This window comes from Lissotriton vulgaris, chromosome 5 (genome assembly GCF_964263255.1).
Source record: "Lissotriton vulgaris chromosome 5, aLisVul1.2, whole genome shotgun sequence".
Taxonomy (NCBI): domain Eukaryota; kingdom Metazoa; phylum Chordata; class Amphibia; order Caudata; family Salamandridae; genus Lissotriton; species Lissotriton vulgaris.
In genome coordinates, this window is record NC_141693.1 from 1,962,373,834 (window position 1) to 1,962,390,839 (window position 17,006).

Genomic DNA, 17,006 nt, shown 5'->3' on the forward strand with positions numbered 1-17,006 from the left:
AGTTTTTAACTTACAGCCTTATGAAGTCCTAAGGGACGAAACACATTGGCTAGGCTGACAGCAATTTGTTTGACAGAAAAAATGTAATAAAGTTGGATTTTAACACTTGTACAAGATTTCTGAGAAACTGAATTTACTTGAACCGTTTTTATGGATATACATAGACATTGCAACACATGGAACTTTTTCTTAATTCTTTAACTGAGTGACATTTATGATACATTGCGTGCTACCTTTTCAATTGTTAAGTTTGAAGTAAAAAAGAGACTGAGTGGAGAATACTCGGAAAATAATGCAGATTTTTGTTTTCAAAGGAAGCTCTCTGCCAGAAGAAGTCGTTTTAGGTCTTAAAATGGGGTATCACTGGAAATGGTCTGGCCCTATCCCCTGTGGCATGGAAGGAAGTGAACTACACAAACACAGAAAAATGATGTTCTCTTTCTAACTTACGTGAATGTGCCCACCATTTCAAACATAGGCAGGGGATGTAAAACAGAACAATGTTCTTAAGAAATGTTTATAATGTTTTAAACTACCTGTCTAAAAACATAAGAAAATAGATCATCAGGCCAGGGATACAAAATGAGAAATGCAACAGATCTTGTTCGTAAAAAAAAGAAAACAAATTGATAAAGGCAATATCTTTACAGTAAAGATACCTCCAAAGTCAACAACATGCATCACTTAGTTGTACAGAGAAATGGCAGGTGTCAGGAAAAAGCTGGGTCTCAAGCAGGCAGATCTTGGGCTGCTCCCAGACTTGCAGAAGCATAGCCAGCACTTAAAAGGCACCCACCTCTAGTACCATCTCATCAGAATAGAGTAATCTTAGAACTGAATGGATTTGATATACTCTACTATATTAGAATCATTCAGGAGCTTACCAGATACTGCACCAGAGGTGAATCAGGCAGAAGCTTGAGCTGCACCAGGCTGTGGAAGTTGGTAGAAACGTAGACGTGGGGGCTGCCAGATCCCTCCATTATCCAGTGTCTCACTACAGCAGCCAGGAGGGACAGACCATCCACCTACATACATAGAGTACATGATAGGGGGTTGGGAGAGGTAGGCTGTCTCTTGCTTTAATGAAGAGTTGTCTTTATTGATGGTCACAATGCAAAACTTTACAGCAATAACTCAGTGTATCATGGCAACCCTATACGGAGTGGGGATTTGGGGACACTATAACCCAGAGACTCTACAAATTGAGGAAAATCACATCTGCAGGCGTCTTATGCACCTTTCTCTCTCTCGCTCCCATTTTATTATTTATTCTGAGCTCAATCTGCATTATCTATCTGATAAGGCAACGATGACCCCTTTTTTACCTTCGGTCCTTATTTGGGTCAATACTAAGGCGAGTGTAAACAGAGACATCATTTCAGACTGACTTAAACTGGACAACTGTATCTCAATCCCCTGGTTAGCATATGTCCATAAGAGTTTTACAGCTTTGAACCGAACCTGCCTTTCTTGACGTACCTTGCACTTCAAAAAAATTAGACAAGTTACTGGTGAAGCTTAATTTTTTAGAGTTTTGTCATTTGCAAAGACTGCAGTCTGAAAATGTAAAAGCTCTGCTAAAGATCATCTTGTGTTCTTTGTACCTATAAGGCCTATATTGTATTCAAATTGTGGCGTTATTGAGCTTTCGGGTTCCAATGGCGTTTTAGGGGTGTTAACCTAAGCGTGTACCTGTGATGGTCTGTCAGAGCAGACTTTGAGACATTTTATGTTTTTCGTAAATTTTGTAAACTTTTTGCACAACTATTTATCAAGCCAACTTTAAAATCCTTGAGGCTTAGGAAATGCAGGTATGCTCTGATTTATCTTCAGTTTTAAATTGCCATGACGTCTGCTGTGGCGTTTGCTCTTTTTTGAAACAGAGGTAAGATGTGGGCAATCAATGTATGGTTAGCTCAATTTCTACTACTATCGACTGGAAGTGGACCGTCAAACGAAGTCAAACTATGTCTTTTAACGCTGACCTGTGCATGAAATGTCAATGTATTTTATGTTTGCTTTTAAAGCTGATTAGTTCACAAAACTATCATGTATTTTATGTATGTCTTGTTTATGTATCTTTTATGGCCATGAATGTGCTGAATAAAGTAAATTGACTGACTAACTCATTCTGTAACTTTGGGTTCCGGAAGCAACATTACAGCCTGGGATGTTTAAAGTGATGAACCAATGTTGTGTAGGAGTTTACTGGGTATCCATGATGACCTGATGTTTAACCAACAGAACCAGATTGTAGTGACAAAATAAAGGTTATGCTATATTGCAAGTCCAATAAAACCACATTGGTTTACAATGATAGTCTTTTCATAGGTCCAGAGCACTGAGGCATTACAGGACTTACTGGGACAATATGGGGATATGGAATTTAAGATAAAGAACCAATGCAAGGTCAACAACACTTCTTGGTACCACCAACACATGGACCCTGATAAGGTGTGATTAGGCTGTCCGGTTTTAGGTTTAAACTTATAATAACAGACAAAACCATAGAAAGAGAAATAGCCCTCACCAGTGAAAACATATAAACACTGAGAAAAACCTGCAAAACCACATACTAAATGCCAGGAAGAGAGGAAAAAAGAGAGTGAAAAGAGTAATTTTTTTTCTTCCAGAAGGGGCCAATAAAATTTTACTTTGCTATAAAAGCTAGCAGTAAGAAAGTCTGGGCTAACATTATTCTGCTTGAGTTTTGTTGTTTAGGGATGCCACTAAAATATTGTTACTTCTATCTTTTTGTGTTTCTCAGTTTTGTGGTCTTTGGTATAAAGATGCAGGGTTTAGAAGCATGTGTTAGTTCTTGTTTAATTATTTGATCAATTGTACAGAATTAGGAAATATCAAAATCATATTTGATATTTTGACTGCGTTTGACTCTTTCACTGATAGTGAAATGGCTGGTTTCATAAGAATTTTTCCTAATACGTATCATCACATTTACACACAGAGAATGGGTAAAAACCCTCAATACATCAGACCCCAATTTCTTGTGAGTCAGTATTGATAGTAGGCGAATTGCCAACACCACAGGCTTTAAATATTCAATGCAAGGTATAGTGACAGGTATATGTGAAAAGAGAGCTATCACCAAGCATTTGGGATAGTGCTTAAAACATGACACCAGACTTTTGGAAACCATAGAAAGCAGTGTCACTTGGAATGCTCTGCAAAAAAGTTCTTTTCAGGTTCAACAAAGATTGGAGTTATATTGTTTACATTTTCAGTGATTCAGCTACGTATATGAACAATTTGTGTGATGACCTGTTAAAATCGATACCTGAGCTGAAGTGCTTCCCTGTAAGAGATCCATGACACTTGCTACATTGTATGCTGAAAACATCTTTACGATATATACAGTTAATGAGGAATGCTATTGACTTCTTAGTCCATTCTGGTGCAGAGGAACTAAAACGCAAATATTTATCATTTCGTGCTTTGTGTTGCATCAAAGAAAGAGTCATCCCAACTGTGTCCCTTAGTTGATGGTTCTGAGAGCAATTGAGTTCTAGAATTTTGGATCCACTACTGAAAAGACACATTGCCTCCAAGCCTGTTTTCTAAATTCTTTGAACAAAAAAACTACTGGGTTTGGGCTCCCAACAGCACTGCTTGCCACAAGCTACTGACCAACAAAAGAGATTGCATGTGCTGCCAATTCTTTTACCTTCTTATTTTAAGTTTGAACATCTGACCATTGAATAAATGTCACTAGTGACCAAAATGTGTCGTTTTCTTTATATTTTACTTTGAAACATGATTCTTTCTTATTTATGAATCTCAATGAACGATTTAAGGATTTTCAATGGAAAAACTCTTTAAGACCTTATGTACAACAAACAAATGATCATTATTCAGAAAAAACACAACTTTTTTTCAGATAGGAAAACGTTTTAGACTTTTTTTGACAACATATAATACATACATCCAATCATACCACTCTCAAACAACACTATTTACATATATACAAACAATACAGAAGAATAAATACATTGTATCTACAATGTAATCACTTAGATTTACAAAGAAGCCTAAAGAATATTTATATCAATCTTGACCATTCAGAAGTAAATATCACACAATTTTTTGTTTTTTTAGGCTTGACAAGTCTACGCGTTTCGAACTCATATAAGTGAATGAGTTCTCATCAGGACCATGTCTGTGAAAGAGAGAAGGGGAAACTTGTTGGTATGGTGTTTTTGTGTTGAAACCAAAACTGCCTGCCCCTACTGCTAGCTTATGCCTCTTACCTCTCAACCAGTGAGAAACCAGAGAAAACAAATGCAGCTGCCAGGACACCAGACCATCTGTCATGGAGAAATGAATCCCATTACCATCTATCTAAAACTGACCATTAATTATCAACATTCATCCCACATCTCCTTATATCATGCTTACATGAATATGGTGGGTCCGGGCTCCGTGATGTTTTGCAGTGGTGGGGCTCCGGCTGTGTGGGAGAGCGGGATTATATGAGCGTTAAGTTGCTAGAGATTGAAAAAAGGGCATGTTGTTTAAGGGAGGATGTGTTCTTACCTTAAGAATCGTTTTTTGTCTAGATCGCCGGTCTACTGTGCGGTGACTGGGACGCGTTGTCCGTGGGCGTTAGAGTTAATTCTGTAGAGTCAAGATGGAAAGGAGCTGTCAGAGATCGTGTGCAAGGTATTTTTAAGTAGGGTCTTTTTAAGTGCGAGCGGAGCACAGCGGAGGGGAGAGCTTACCTTCCGACGGAAAAATTGGTGCCGAGCAGCGGTCCGTGTTGCTGGTCGTCCGATTTTCGCGAGGCTTCCGGGTCCGCAAAGGATCCTGGGAGTTCTGGGCGTGTGCGTGATGGTTTGCGTTCTGCGTCTTTTAAAGGGGCCAAACTGCGCGTGTTGTTGATAATAGAAATGCTCGATTTAGAAGCCAATCGCTTGTTTTCCTTTTTGTTCGTGTGGCGTTTCTTTCAATGGACAGGACTTTCATTATCTGAAGTGTAAATCCCCTAGTCAAAGATGGTTTCGTGTTTTTTGATTTTTTAATCTTTTGAGTGGATATCAGTCTCCATTTCCAATATAGATTTGTATTTCCATAATTATCGGTCTCCGTGTTTTTTTTGCAGTTATGAGTCATCTAAGTTCACGGCTTGCAGTATTCTTGGTCGGCATGACGCCCAGTGCTTTCTGGGAGTTGTGGTGTTTCATGTGAAGGGGCCAAAAGGAGCCTTTGATTGCTAATGCTATTGCTCGAATATCAAGCCAGTCGCTTGTGTGTCTTTATATTTATATGACGTATATTTGAATCCATAGAATTGAAAATCGCCAGACATTAGATGGTTTTATAGAAATTGTGGTGCTCCGTTCAAAACCTAGACTTGCATGTGCCCTAATTGTCGGTCTCTGTGTTTTATTGAGCATCATCCGGTTGTGATTCATCTGTGCCAACGGAGAGCCGTTGTGTTAGTCAACCTGTGGCCTGCTGCTTTTCGGGGTTTTTTTTGATGTTTTTATGAGCATATCTAATAGCAAACTTATTCGGTGGTCTCTTTGAACTTCTGAAGGTGTACAAGTTGTTTATGTAGTAGTTATGGTCAGGGTACAGGTATTTTGGGGGGGGGAAAACATGACTGGTGTCTAAAGCATCTGTTGGTGGTTACAGTTTGAACATTTCTGACATTTCGTTTAGCCCATAGAAAGCTGTATTGAACTTGACAATTAGCATTGCTTCCATTTTTGTCAGTTTAGCATCTAGGTTGCCACCTCTAGTGTCACTTTCCACTTTGGCGATGACTGTCCAGATTACATCGGTCTCTTTATGTTGTTTTTCTTTCCAATGGTTGACCAGTGGAGCAGTGGCCACATTATTCCGAATTCTGGATTTATGTTGTTGTATTCGGAGGCGCACCTCTTCATTGGTTTTGCCGATATATGCCAGTTTACACGGGCAGGTGATTCCGTATACGACATTGCGTGATTTGCAGTTCGAGAATTTTTCATGTTTCCAATTGATGTTGTTATAAGTGAAAACGGATCCTTCGACTGTAGTGTCACAGCATGTACATGTGCCACATTTGCGGTGTCCCTGGATTGGTGGTAAATTTAACATAGTCCTTAGATCAGGACTTTGTTTTTTCGGCATGGCTGCCCTGATCAATTGATTGGCGACACTGTAATTCTTTTTGAAGGCAAAAATAGGTTCTTGTTTGAAGGCTTGGTCTAAATTCCGTAAAAGGTGCCAGTTTTGTTTTACCACTTTTTTCAGAGCATTTGAATTAGGGCAGAAAGTCGAAACAAAAACCAACCTGTCTGTCTCATTTTTTGTTCTTCTTTCGAGAAGGCTTTCACGTGGTGTCCACCAAGCTCTTTTGGCTGATTTTCTTAGCAGTTTTTTGGGGTAGCCCCATAGAAGTAGATTTTCTGTAAGTTTGTCAGCATGCTTCCAGTATTCGTCTTTGAATTGGCAATTACGCTTCAACCGTAAATATTGCCCATATGGGAGGTTCTCTTTTAAACTCCGTGGATGGTTGCTACGGAAGTGGAGTGCCTTGTTTCGATCGGTTGATTTTTTGTATAGCGTTGTTATTAATTCGCCTTCGTGTGGGTATACTTCTACGTCCAAGAATGGCATTTTCTCAGATGAATATTCCATGCTGAATTTTATAGTTGGTACTCTGTTGTTTATCCAGTCATGGAATCGTTTCAGTTCCTCTGTTGGTCCAGTCCATATGAAGAAAATATCGTCTATATAACGATACCAATGGGTTATCCATTGTCTGTAGGGATTGTTGTTATAGACGAATGTCTCCTCATATCTAGCCATGAATAATACCGCTAGTTCCGGGGCGAACGGGCACCCCATAGCCACGCCACCGGTTTGGAAGTAGAAATCTCCATCGAAATTGAAGTAGTTCTTTTTGAGTGCGAATTACGCAAGTTTTAAGATGAAATCCGTTGGTACTGGATGGGGTCTTGGTCTTTCTTCCAAAAATGCTTCAAGGACATAAATCCCTTCGTCCTGCGGGATTGATGTATAGAGTGAAGTAATGTCCATTGTAACCATTACTTGAGAGTTTTCATCAAAATTTATTGTCATCAATTTCTTGATAAAGTCTGTGGTGTCTTGTATATGGGATTTTACTGTCAATAAAAAGGGTTTCAGAAAAAAATCAACAAACTTAGAAATAGGTTCCATTAGGGAGTCACACCCCGACACTATTGGGCGTCCTGGAGGCGTTTTTTCATTTTCATGTATTTTTGGCAATACATAAAAAAGAGAAGTCCTAGGATGTTTTATTTTTAGGTACTCAAACTCTTTTTGGCCAAGAAATCCCTGTTCAAAACCATCGTCAATGATTTTATGTAGTTCATTTTTCAATTCCAAGGTCGGATCTTTATTCACCTGTCTATAACATGTCACGTCTTCCAATTGTCTTTTGACTTCTATTTTATACAATTCTTTGTCCCAGATGACAATTGAGCCGCCTTTGTCGGCCTGTTTTATAATGACCGACGTGTCTGTTTTTAGATTTTTCAAGGCTTGTGACTCTGCTTTTGATAGATTGAATTTGAGATGTTTTTTCTTTTGTTCCATTTCCATAACTGCTGATAGTAAAGTCCGTTCGAAAGTGATCACCTCCTTAGGTATTTTATTTGTAGGCGGACAGAAGGTTGATTTGTTTCTTAGTCCTGTTATTTCAAGTCTGGGTTGGTAGGGGTGTTCTGTGAAGAAGGTTTTTAGTCTTATTTTTCGACAAAATTCAATGACTTCAGTTTTTAGTTTTACAAAATCTGTGTATTTAGTGGGGACAAAGGTGAGACCTTTTGTTAAAATATTTTCTTCTTCGGGTGTCAAGATTTTATTAGACAAATTGAATATTGGTGACGGTATTAGTTTTTGTAATTGTGTCGTCTTGTTGACATTTCCCATGTTTGGGGGGCAAAGCGAGTTTTTCCACGTGGTTTGGGTTGGCCCCTGCCTAAAAAAGGTCCTTGATGTTGTGAGTCAGTATTGATAGTAGGCGAATTGCCAACACCACAGGCTTTAAATATTCAATGCAAGGTATAGTGACAGGTATATGTGAAAAGAGAGCTATCACCAAGCATTTGGGATAGTGCTTAAAACATGACACCAGACTTTTGGAAACCATAGAAAGCAGTGTCACTTGGAATGCTCTGCAAAAAAGTTCTTTTCAGGTTCAACAAAGATTGGAGTTATATTGTTTACATTTTCAGTGATTCAGCTACGTATATGAACAATTTGTGTGATGACCTGTTAAAATCGATACCTGAGCTGAAGTGCTTCCCTGTAAGAGATCCATGACTCTTGCTACATTGTATGCTGAAAACATCTTTACGATATATACAGTTAATGAGGAATGCTATTAACTTCTTAGTCCATTCTGGTGCAGAGGAACTAAAACGCAAATATTTATCATTTCGTGCTTTGTGTTGCATCAAAGAAAGAGTCATCCTAACTGTGTCCCTTAGTTGATGGTTCTGAGAGCAATTGAGTTCTAGAATTTTGGATCCACTACTGAAAAGACATATTGCCTCCAAGCCTGTTTTCTAAATTCAGCACTCTTTTGACAGGTTAGCCCCCCACTTTTTGCCTGATGTCTGATGTAATTTCGAACTGTGTCCCCACTAACCACGCTCCCAGGGCCAGATCCCCTTTCCCTAAAACTGCACCATGATTGGCACAACTTTTGTTTCCCCTGTAAGCCCCAGTAAATGGTACACCTGGTACACAGGGCAAGGGGGCAGAAGAAGGTCCTCTAGGAACCCCATACCCAGACAAGGCAATGATGCTCTTGCAGGATGCATGCCCAGGTGGAGGACAAACCGAAGAGTCGACATGGCAGACAGCTCTGTCTGCCATGCCACCAATACACTGCATACAATATAAGTAAGCCACCCCTACTGCAAATTTCAGCCATAAAGCAGGGTGCACTATATCCAATGTGAGAGCCTATCAACATGAGCGAATGGGCCCCTATGGTATCCAGTCCATTCTGGGTATTGTAAGTGAACTGGGAAGCCATTAAGACTACATGGACTGGATACTCATCAACACGAGTTTCCTAGCTCCATGATGGCTTCACTGATTTCTAAGATGTTTGGTACCAAACATCTTGTCTTAATAAATCCTTGCTGATGCCAATTTTGGATTTATTAATAAATTCACACAGGAGACCCTGCTAGAGAGTTCCCTGAAACCTACTGACCACTGGTGTTGTCCCTGTCTAGTTTTAGCCAGACTGCCATCACCAGGCTTGCTTCTGGAGCCCTGGGTAGAGAGCCAGAGCTCTCCGGATCCAGAGACAATGCCTGCTCTAGGCGAAGGTGGCTCACCTTCCCCCCTGCAGGATCTGCCTCTGCAGAAGCAGGAACTTCAAAGGACATGCCGTTTTGAAGCCTGCCCCTGCCCTCTGCTGTAATAAGCAGATTGTGACCTCCCAGTCCTGCTCTACGGCTCTCAGAGAACCTGACTTCAGTTCAAAGAACTGAGACCCGGCTCGGAAGAAACTGGCACAAACCCCTGCCGCTGCTAAAGACAACCATTACAAACTGCTGTCTCTCCTGAAACCTGCGAGGCCTCCAAGAAACACCGGAGCCCTCGAGCCTTCTGCAAATTGCCAAGAACCTCCCTTTGGGCTAGAGGCTCAAGTTTCTGGCGTCCACCGGTAAATAAACTGTCATTGTTAGGGACAGGCACACTCTGTGTTGATGCGACTTACCACTGAAATAAACGTTGTAACATCCCTGGCCTGTTTGTTCACCAGTCAGGTGGAACCGATCCCAGCACGCCTCCATCAACTCGGATCCTCTCAGCACAAAGCCCGATGCTGGAAACAGCTCAGTTCCTGAGAGCCTGTACCCTGCTTCCAATGACCTCAACAGCATAAAGCAGAAACGTTGGCACGACCGCCGCCTCTGTGACAGTCAGCTCTGCAACATACCTGTAGCCTGTCTGCTGCCGGTGAACTCAGAAACCAGCACCCACCGCCTTCTGTACCCCTCCTCCAGGTACAACCTCACTGCATGCTGTACCCAAGTCCTGGGCCCCCAAAGACCTTCATCCCTCTGATGAAGACAACCTTTGACCTTCTACAGGACCGTGGTCATCTGAAATTCCTGGGCTGAGTCCTCCTTCAAGCAACCGCAATGGTAACTGTGTTGGCGATCCCCTGTTATCCAAATGCACCCCATCCACTAGCGACCGTGACCACCGGGTTGGCGGTGTTCCGAATCCATACACTTCCATTCATTTCCCCGCCGACCGCGATGGTAACTGTTTGACGGTATCAACCGCCGAGTGCCTTGATACTAAAAGTACTTCAAACTTTGAACTGCACTGCCCATATTTCGATAACCACAAGTATACAAAGTATTTATTCTAGTATTGAAACTGTACAAAGTACAGTATCGATTGGAAGTCTTGCTTCTCAAAACATATATAAAGAATCTTGTTTTTTTCATTTTTTTTTTACAAAATTGTTCTTGGATCTACTATTGAGTGTGTGTCTCATTTATTGCCCCTGTAAGTACAACAAATGCTTTACACTGTTCTCGGATAGGCCTAACTTTTCGCCCACACTTCTGAGGTTCCGTGACGATTTGAACCCGTGTTTTCAATATTGTCGGAAATACATAATATTGGTATCAGCGAACCGCAAATGATCCATTTAGCATATCCTGGTGTTTTCGCTATGCTACGAGCAAGAGTACTCCTGTTACAAACACATTTCTGATCTACCCATGATATCCATCTTAGATCATGGCAGCCATTTTGTGTTTCTTGCCCTCACATACGCAATAACCTCTGATCACTTCATTTCAATTAAGGACACGTAGGCTTAGCCGGCGATTCACCTCTTTAGTGACACGTACACCTTGGAACAGAACACGCTGTAGCTGCATGACTCGACAAAGGCTGCCTCCTCTGCCCGAGGCCAGCCCTACTGAACTGGTTCTCGTGTCCATTGTCCCGATCATGATTAGGCGGCCGAAGCCGGTAGCCTTGCCCATTTACAACCCACAAACATCCCTTATCCCACTTTCCTATCTTCCACACCTGGCTCCGTTCCTTTTCTTTCTGAATCTTTATTAGGGGGAGGTAACGAAATTTACGATGAGGCGGTCCGGCTCTTGAATGCAATATTGACAAGGGATTGTGATGAACTAGTGGGAACCCCTCTTCATAATGTTTGGCATCAGATATTATCGACGGTTCCTGTGTAACGCCAAATATTTATTGTTTAGGACACAAAGGTTTGGGAATGTACTAATATGTAAAGAATTTGCCTGAAGCCCAATTTTTAGTATATAAGGAGCAACCCTCTTTGTACAAATCGAACAGGCTCCTAGATACTGCCCATGCGTGGTTTCTGTGACTTCTGTGTCCCTGCAGTAATAAACCTTTGGTCTTTGACGCCACCATCGAGAAGCCCGTGTTTCTGTTTATTTGTGCACCAAGGCAGGTGGAACTCCGGGGTCTTCGGGTGTTGTTCCCTGACACCTCTGGACGGAACCAAAAAGTCCAGAACTCCAATTGGCGCCCAACGTGGGGCGACGTCATTCGGTACCGGTCCAAAAGCCTGAAGAGTTCGAGAAGCTTCGTGTGAAGATTCCTGAGGGAGGCGCCCCACTTCATCGATCCTGGCATATCGCAAAAGTGGCCCGAAGTTCTCTTCCACGAGGGTTCCCGTTCAGGACGGCTGCAGTGGGCCGTTGCCTTGACCGTCGCCCTGTCTTGGACCCGAGGTGCAGTCCTTAGTACGGCGAAACGTGACGGGTTTCTCCTTGGTGACGTCTTCAGTGCCTCAGTTAAGTATTTAGTGGTTGCTAGTTGGTTACTTCGTGAGGGTTGTTAAAATCCTTTTTGGTTCTTGGTTTGGTTTGGTTTCGTAAGATTATCTCTGGTTGTTCTGGTTACGATAATCTATTTGGTTTAGTTTGGGTATCGATACATCAGTTCGCTTTTGGTAGGCCTAAGTTTTTGGTTCAGGTGTACATATCTGTTTCTTGTTTTGTCTGTTTTGTGTTCCGGATTGCAAAATGGTAAGTCGGAGAAATTGTATGTTGTCATGTTTTGGTTGCAACAGTGATTCACGATTGGAGGACTCATGTCTGGTTCCTCCGATTGGGACTCCCTTATACGATCTGTACTGTAAACATGGTGTGGGTCCTATATCTTATAATGAGGTGTGGGTCCGCTATACGAAAAAGGATGGTGTCCTTAGTTGGCCACTGCATGGTAGTTTTGAACCCGAAATCCTTGATAATTTAGAAGCGAAATTGTTTAGGAAGAAAGCCCGGCCGGCAATGTTTGATTCTTTCCGTTACTGGCGAAAAGAATCTAAACAGAGAGAAATTAAAAGGTTAAAGAAAGAACAGAAAGAGCAAGAAGAATTGACTTTAGAGCAAGCGGCTAAGCAGCTGCAAGTCAACGAGTCTGAGAAGGCCATAGAGGTGGCCATTAGAGAGCATAATTTAGCGATTGACAAGTGCTATCCTGCCTTGCCATCGAAAACAACTAAGATACTGGAGGACCCCGAAAACGATCCTCTGTTGTCTTATCTGTTAAGGTCACCTCCACCGTATGCACAGGGTGCTACGGCTCCACCTTTACCGAATATTCAATTGCCGGTTGCTGGACAACCTGGTATTCCTGCTCCTGCCCCTCAGAATCAAGCTCCTGTACCTCCTGTGGTCAATGTGAATATTCCTACGGCACCTCCTCTTCCTGGATTGCCGACTTCTATACCTGTATCTGTATCGCTTACACCTACTGTTCCACAAACTATCTTCCTCGATACTCCTACTGTTCCACTATCTGTTCCTACTTCTACTGTGTTCTCTGCGTCTGCTAGTGTGTTGACTCCACTTTCTGTTCGTCGAAGAATCACTGATTCTGTTTCTAGCATTCTGTCTCCCCTCTATAAAACTTTAATCAAGACTCCTACTTCTGACTCTGTTCAAAGACGTAGTCAGCTTCCGAGTACTGAGGAACGGGGAATTTTAGATTCCACGGCTCTCAGATGGATTTCGAAGAGTAGGAGATATAGCACGAGAGATGTACTAGATACATTTATGCAATGGAATGAACCAACGCAACGGTATGTCTTTGACGAGATGTGCTCGCTGTTACGTGAGGAGGTAGAAGAAGATGATGTTGAATCGAATTTAGAAGACTTAATTAAGGTGCAGAAAGAGTTTGCTGCGGGAATGATAGTAGGTCAAAATATAAAAGAAGCGATGGAGCTGATTTTAAGTTATAGAAATGATCCATCACTTCGTTCACCAAGAGACTTAGAGAAAAGTAGTATGAAGCTAAATCGCCAATATCCAATGAGGGAGGTTCCTCCAATTTGGAGTGATGCTGTGCAAGCTGATTTGGCGAATGGTATTCTTGCCGCTCCGGCCCAATTCCAAAGAGTGTGGATACACATTCCATGGAAACGAGCTGAAGTACTAGCAGTGAAGCAGGCCTTGCCAGACCCGCGTAAGAATCCTGCCGGATACTATAAGGAATTAACACAGACAGTTGAGGCTTGTGTAATGAATCTGGCGGACATTGATATGTTATTTGGTAATGTAGTTCCGCAACCAATTTGGGCTAAGATTCGTAAAGAGAATCATCCAGTTGCCCTAGGTGGTGATTGGGCAGCTATCATTGCAGCGGATGGTCAGCAAATAGGTGGTTCCAAACCCGAACCCCTAATTGCTAATCTTCCAGGTAGAATAATCGACTTAATGAAGACTCTGATGCCCGCATTGCGTGTTAATTGGGACAAGTTGTCCGCATGCAGGCAAAAGAAAGACGAAAGTGTCTCCGACTTTTTCACGAGGTTCGAAGAGACTTTTGTAGATCATAGTGGTCAGGATATGAGCACAGAAGGAGGACAGAGACTGTTTGTCGATAAATTCGTACATAATTTGTTACCTGAGCTATGCAACAAATTAAAAGATTCCGAGAGTGCGTGGGCTGTTTCTACAACTGCGCAAATACTTGCAACTGCACAGTATTATGAAAATAGGGATAAAGAGGAGAAAGAAAAATCAGATAAGAAAACGAAAGACTTAAAGACTAAAGTTCTCTTGCAACAGGCGTATCCGCCTCGTACGAGTCAGACTAATACGCAACAGGGCTCGTATCAAAGAACAGATTATAGTTCACCTAGGCCTCAATATCAGTGGAATCAGTGTGCGTATTGTAAGCAAGAAGGTCACTACAAAAATGAGTGTCCAGTCTTAGCGCAAAATAACGCAGCAGCAGCTCAGAGAAGTCGTGGTGGTTTTGTGCAAAATTCTAGAGGTCGAGGGCGAGGTGCTATGCCTCCACAGACGAATGATCGCCCTTCCAATCACTTTGATCAACGAAATGGACAGTCTGCCCAACAAAATAGATCTCAACAGTATCTTGTTGAAGACTATTGTGAAGTGGATGAGGGATTTCAGCAAAATGGGTACTAGGACAGCCATGGACAGAGAGAGGGAGTAGTATCAGTTCCAGTGGATCAGAGTGGGCCTTATGTCGCAGTAGCAACATCAGGTGTAGTCGAACCGTTTCTGTTGGATACTGGTGCCGCAAAAAGTTCTATCATTCATGCAAAACTCCCTGGCGCACCTTTGTCCGGCTCAACAAATGTTTCTGTAGGTTTTTCAGGCGCCCCTGTTTACAACCCCATATCTGGTCCTTTGTCTATTTCTGTTGGACCGTGTCAATTGAAAGCACCCCTGATTTTGACGACGGGTTGTAATGAAAATCTGCTTGGTTTAGACTTGTTGAAACGCCTATATGCGACATTGTACTGTTCTCCGGAAGGAGTACAGCTTACATTGGGCAAAAGAATCACCTCTCCGATGTACTTGTCAATGGATGCACTCCCGCCAGAACTGCGTTCGCTCCCCGATACTCTTTGGGCGACTGGTCCTAATGATGTAGGCCTTTTGGAAATACCACCATACGTAGTCACTTTGAAAGCAAATGTAAAATTTCCAAGAATTCCTCAATACAAAATATCTAGTGAAGGTGAACGTGCACTTTTATTGATTGTACAAGATTTGATTAAAAAAGGTGTGGTTGAAGAAACTAGAGGAAATGTTTGTAACAGTCCTGTATTACCGATTTTGAAACGAACTGATCCTACAAAGCCTCCAGTGTATAGGTTTGTCATTGACCTCAGAGAAGTCAATAAGATTGTGGTCCCGCAGTTTCCTGTAGTTCCAGACATTACTGCCTTGTTAACATTGATTCCTGCTACAGCCACATGGTTTTCAGTCATCGACTTGAAGAATGCCTTTTTCAGCATTCCGATAGCCAAGGAAAGCAGAGATATTTTCGGCTTCTGTCTAGGAGGTCGAAGTTTCAGGTTTAAACGCGCTCCACAAGGCTATTGTGAGAGCCCATCCATTTACAGTCAGGCATTAAAAAGTCAGTTAGATTCCTTTGTCCTTCCTCCAGGCTCTGCTCTAGTGCAGTATGTAGACGATCTTTTAGTGGCTGCCGATGACAAGGAAACTTGCAAAGCAGCTACGATTTCGTTATTGCATCATTTGTCCAATTTGAATCACAAGGTATCACCTTCGAAAATGCAATACTGCTGCCAAGAAGTGACCTACCTAGGTCATCTCTTGTCAAAGGAGGGAAGGAAGTTGACCCCAGAAAGAATAAAAGCAATTACGCAGATGAGTGTTCCCCGCACGCAGAGAGAAGTACGTGCCTTTTTAGGTATTACCTCTTACTGTAGGCAGTGGATCCCAAATTTTTCTCTTTTAGCAAAACCGTTGGTAGCTTTGACTGGGAAAAATGTTCCGAGTCCGGTGCCATGGTCTGATGAATGTCAAGAGAGTTTTTCTGAGTTACGAAAAGCATTGTGTTCAGCTCCTGTATTGGGCACACCTGATTACAGCAAGCCATTCACGCTCTACGTTCACGAGAGAGAAGGTTGCGCGTTGAGTGTTCTGAAACAGACATTTGGTGATAAACAACGCCCTTGTGCGTATTTTTCATCAACATTAGATCCGGTAGCTAGAGCGTTACCTAGTTGTTTGAGAGCTACAGCGGCAGCTGCGGCTTCCATTCGACAATCTGCTGGTTTGGTGATGAACAACATGCTAGTGGTTATGGTTCCTCATGCTGTGGATACACTCATGAATCGAACCAAGACACAACACCTTACCAGTGCGAGATTATCTGGTTACGAGCTGACATTACTAGCGAGTCATATTCAGATCAAAAGATGTAATGTATTGAATCCAGCAACGCTGTTGCCGGCTAATCAAGAGTCGAGTGATTCTGAGCCCCATGATTGTTGTTTTAGAACGGAGGAAGAGACAAAAGGACGAATTGATTTAAAAGACACTCCATTGTCAGATCCAGATGGCACGCTGTATGTGGATGGGTCATGTTTTAAATTGGAAAATGGTGATGTGACTGCTGCCTACGCAGTGACAACTTTGAAGACGATTGTGGAGACTGCAAGAGTGAGTCAGAATTCTGCCCAAGCTGCAGAATTAATAGCTCTAACAAGAGCGTGTGTTTTAGCTAAGGGAAAGAGAGTGAATGTGTTCACAGATAGTCAGTACGCATTTGGCGTGGCCCATAGTTTTGGCCGTTTGTGGAAAGAAAGAGGTTTCATTACGTCCCACGGGACTAAGATTCAACATGGTCAGCTAGTTAACGACTTGTTGGAATCTCTAACCTTGCCGACTGAAGTTGCAATTGTGAAATGCAGTGCTCATAAAGCAATCACGGATGATGTTGGTCGTGGGAATGCTTTTGCTGATGAAACTGCTAAACAGACAGCTAGAGATATGATGAGTAGAATGTATGTTGCTACGTCTGCAAGATGGATTTCTGAGTCTGGGATGTGTGAGGATACAGTGGAAAGTGTGAAAGAGATTCAGAAAGAGGCAACTGAGGAGGAAAAACGTGTATGGAGAGAAAGTACGGGCAAGTTGGATTCGAGTGGGTGTTGGATTGACTTGTCGGAACAACAGCGTTGG

The 17,006-nt window shown here is 42.2% G+C and overlaps 1 protein-coding gene across 1 annotated transcript in view; it reads right to left on the bottom strand.

The window, feature by feature from the left end:
- MSH5 (mutS homolog 5) overlaps positions 1 to 17,006 on the bottom strand; it is a 1,348,607-nt gene that overhangs the window by 220,837 nt on the left and 1,110,764 nt on the right. Inside the window, exon 22 of the mRNA XM_086920580.1 lies at positions 885 to 1,028. Coding sequence (XP_086776706.1) covers positions 885 to 1,028 — 144 coding nt within the window. The remainder of the gene's footprint in view (positions 1 to 884; positions 1,029 to 17,006) is intronic.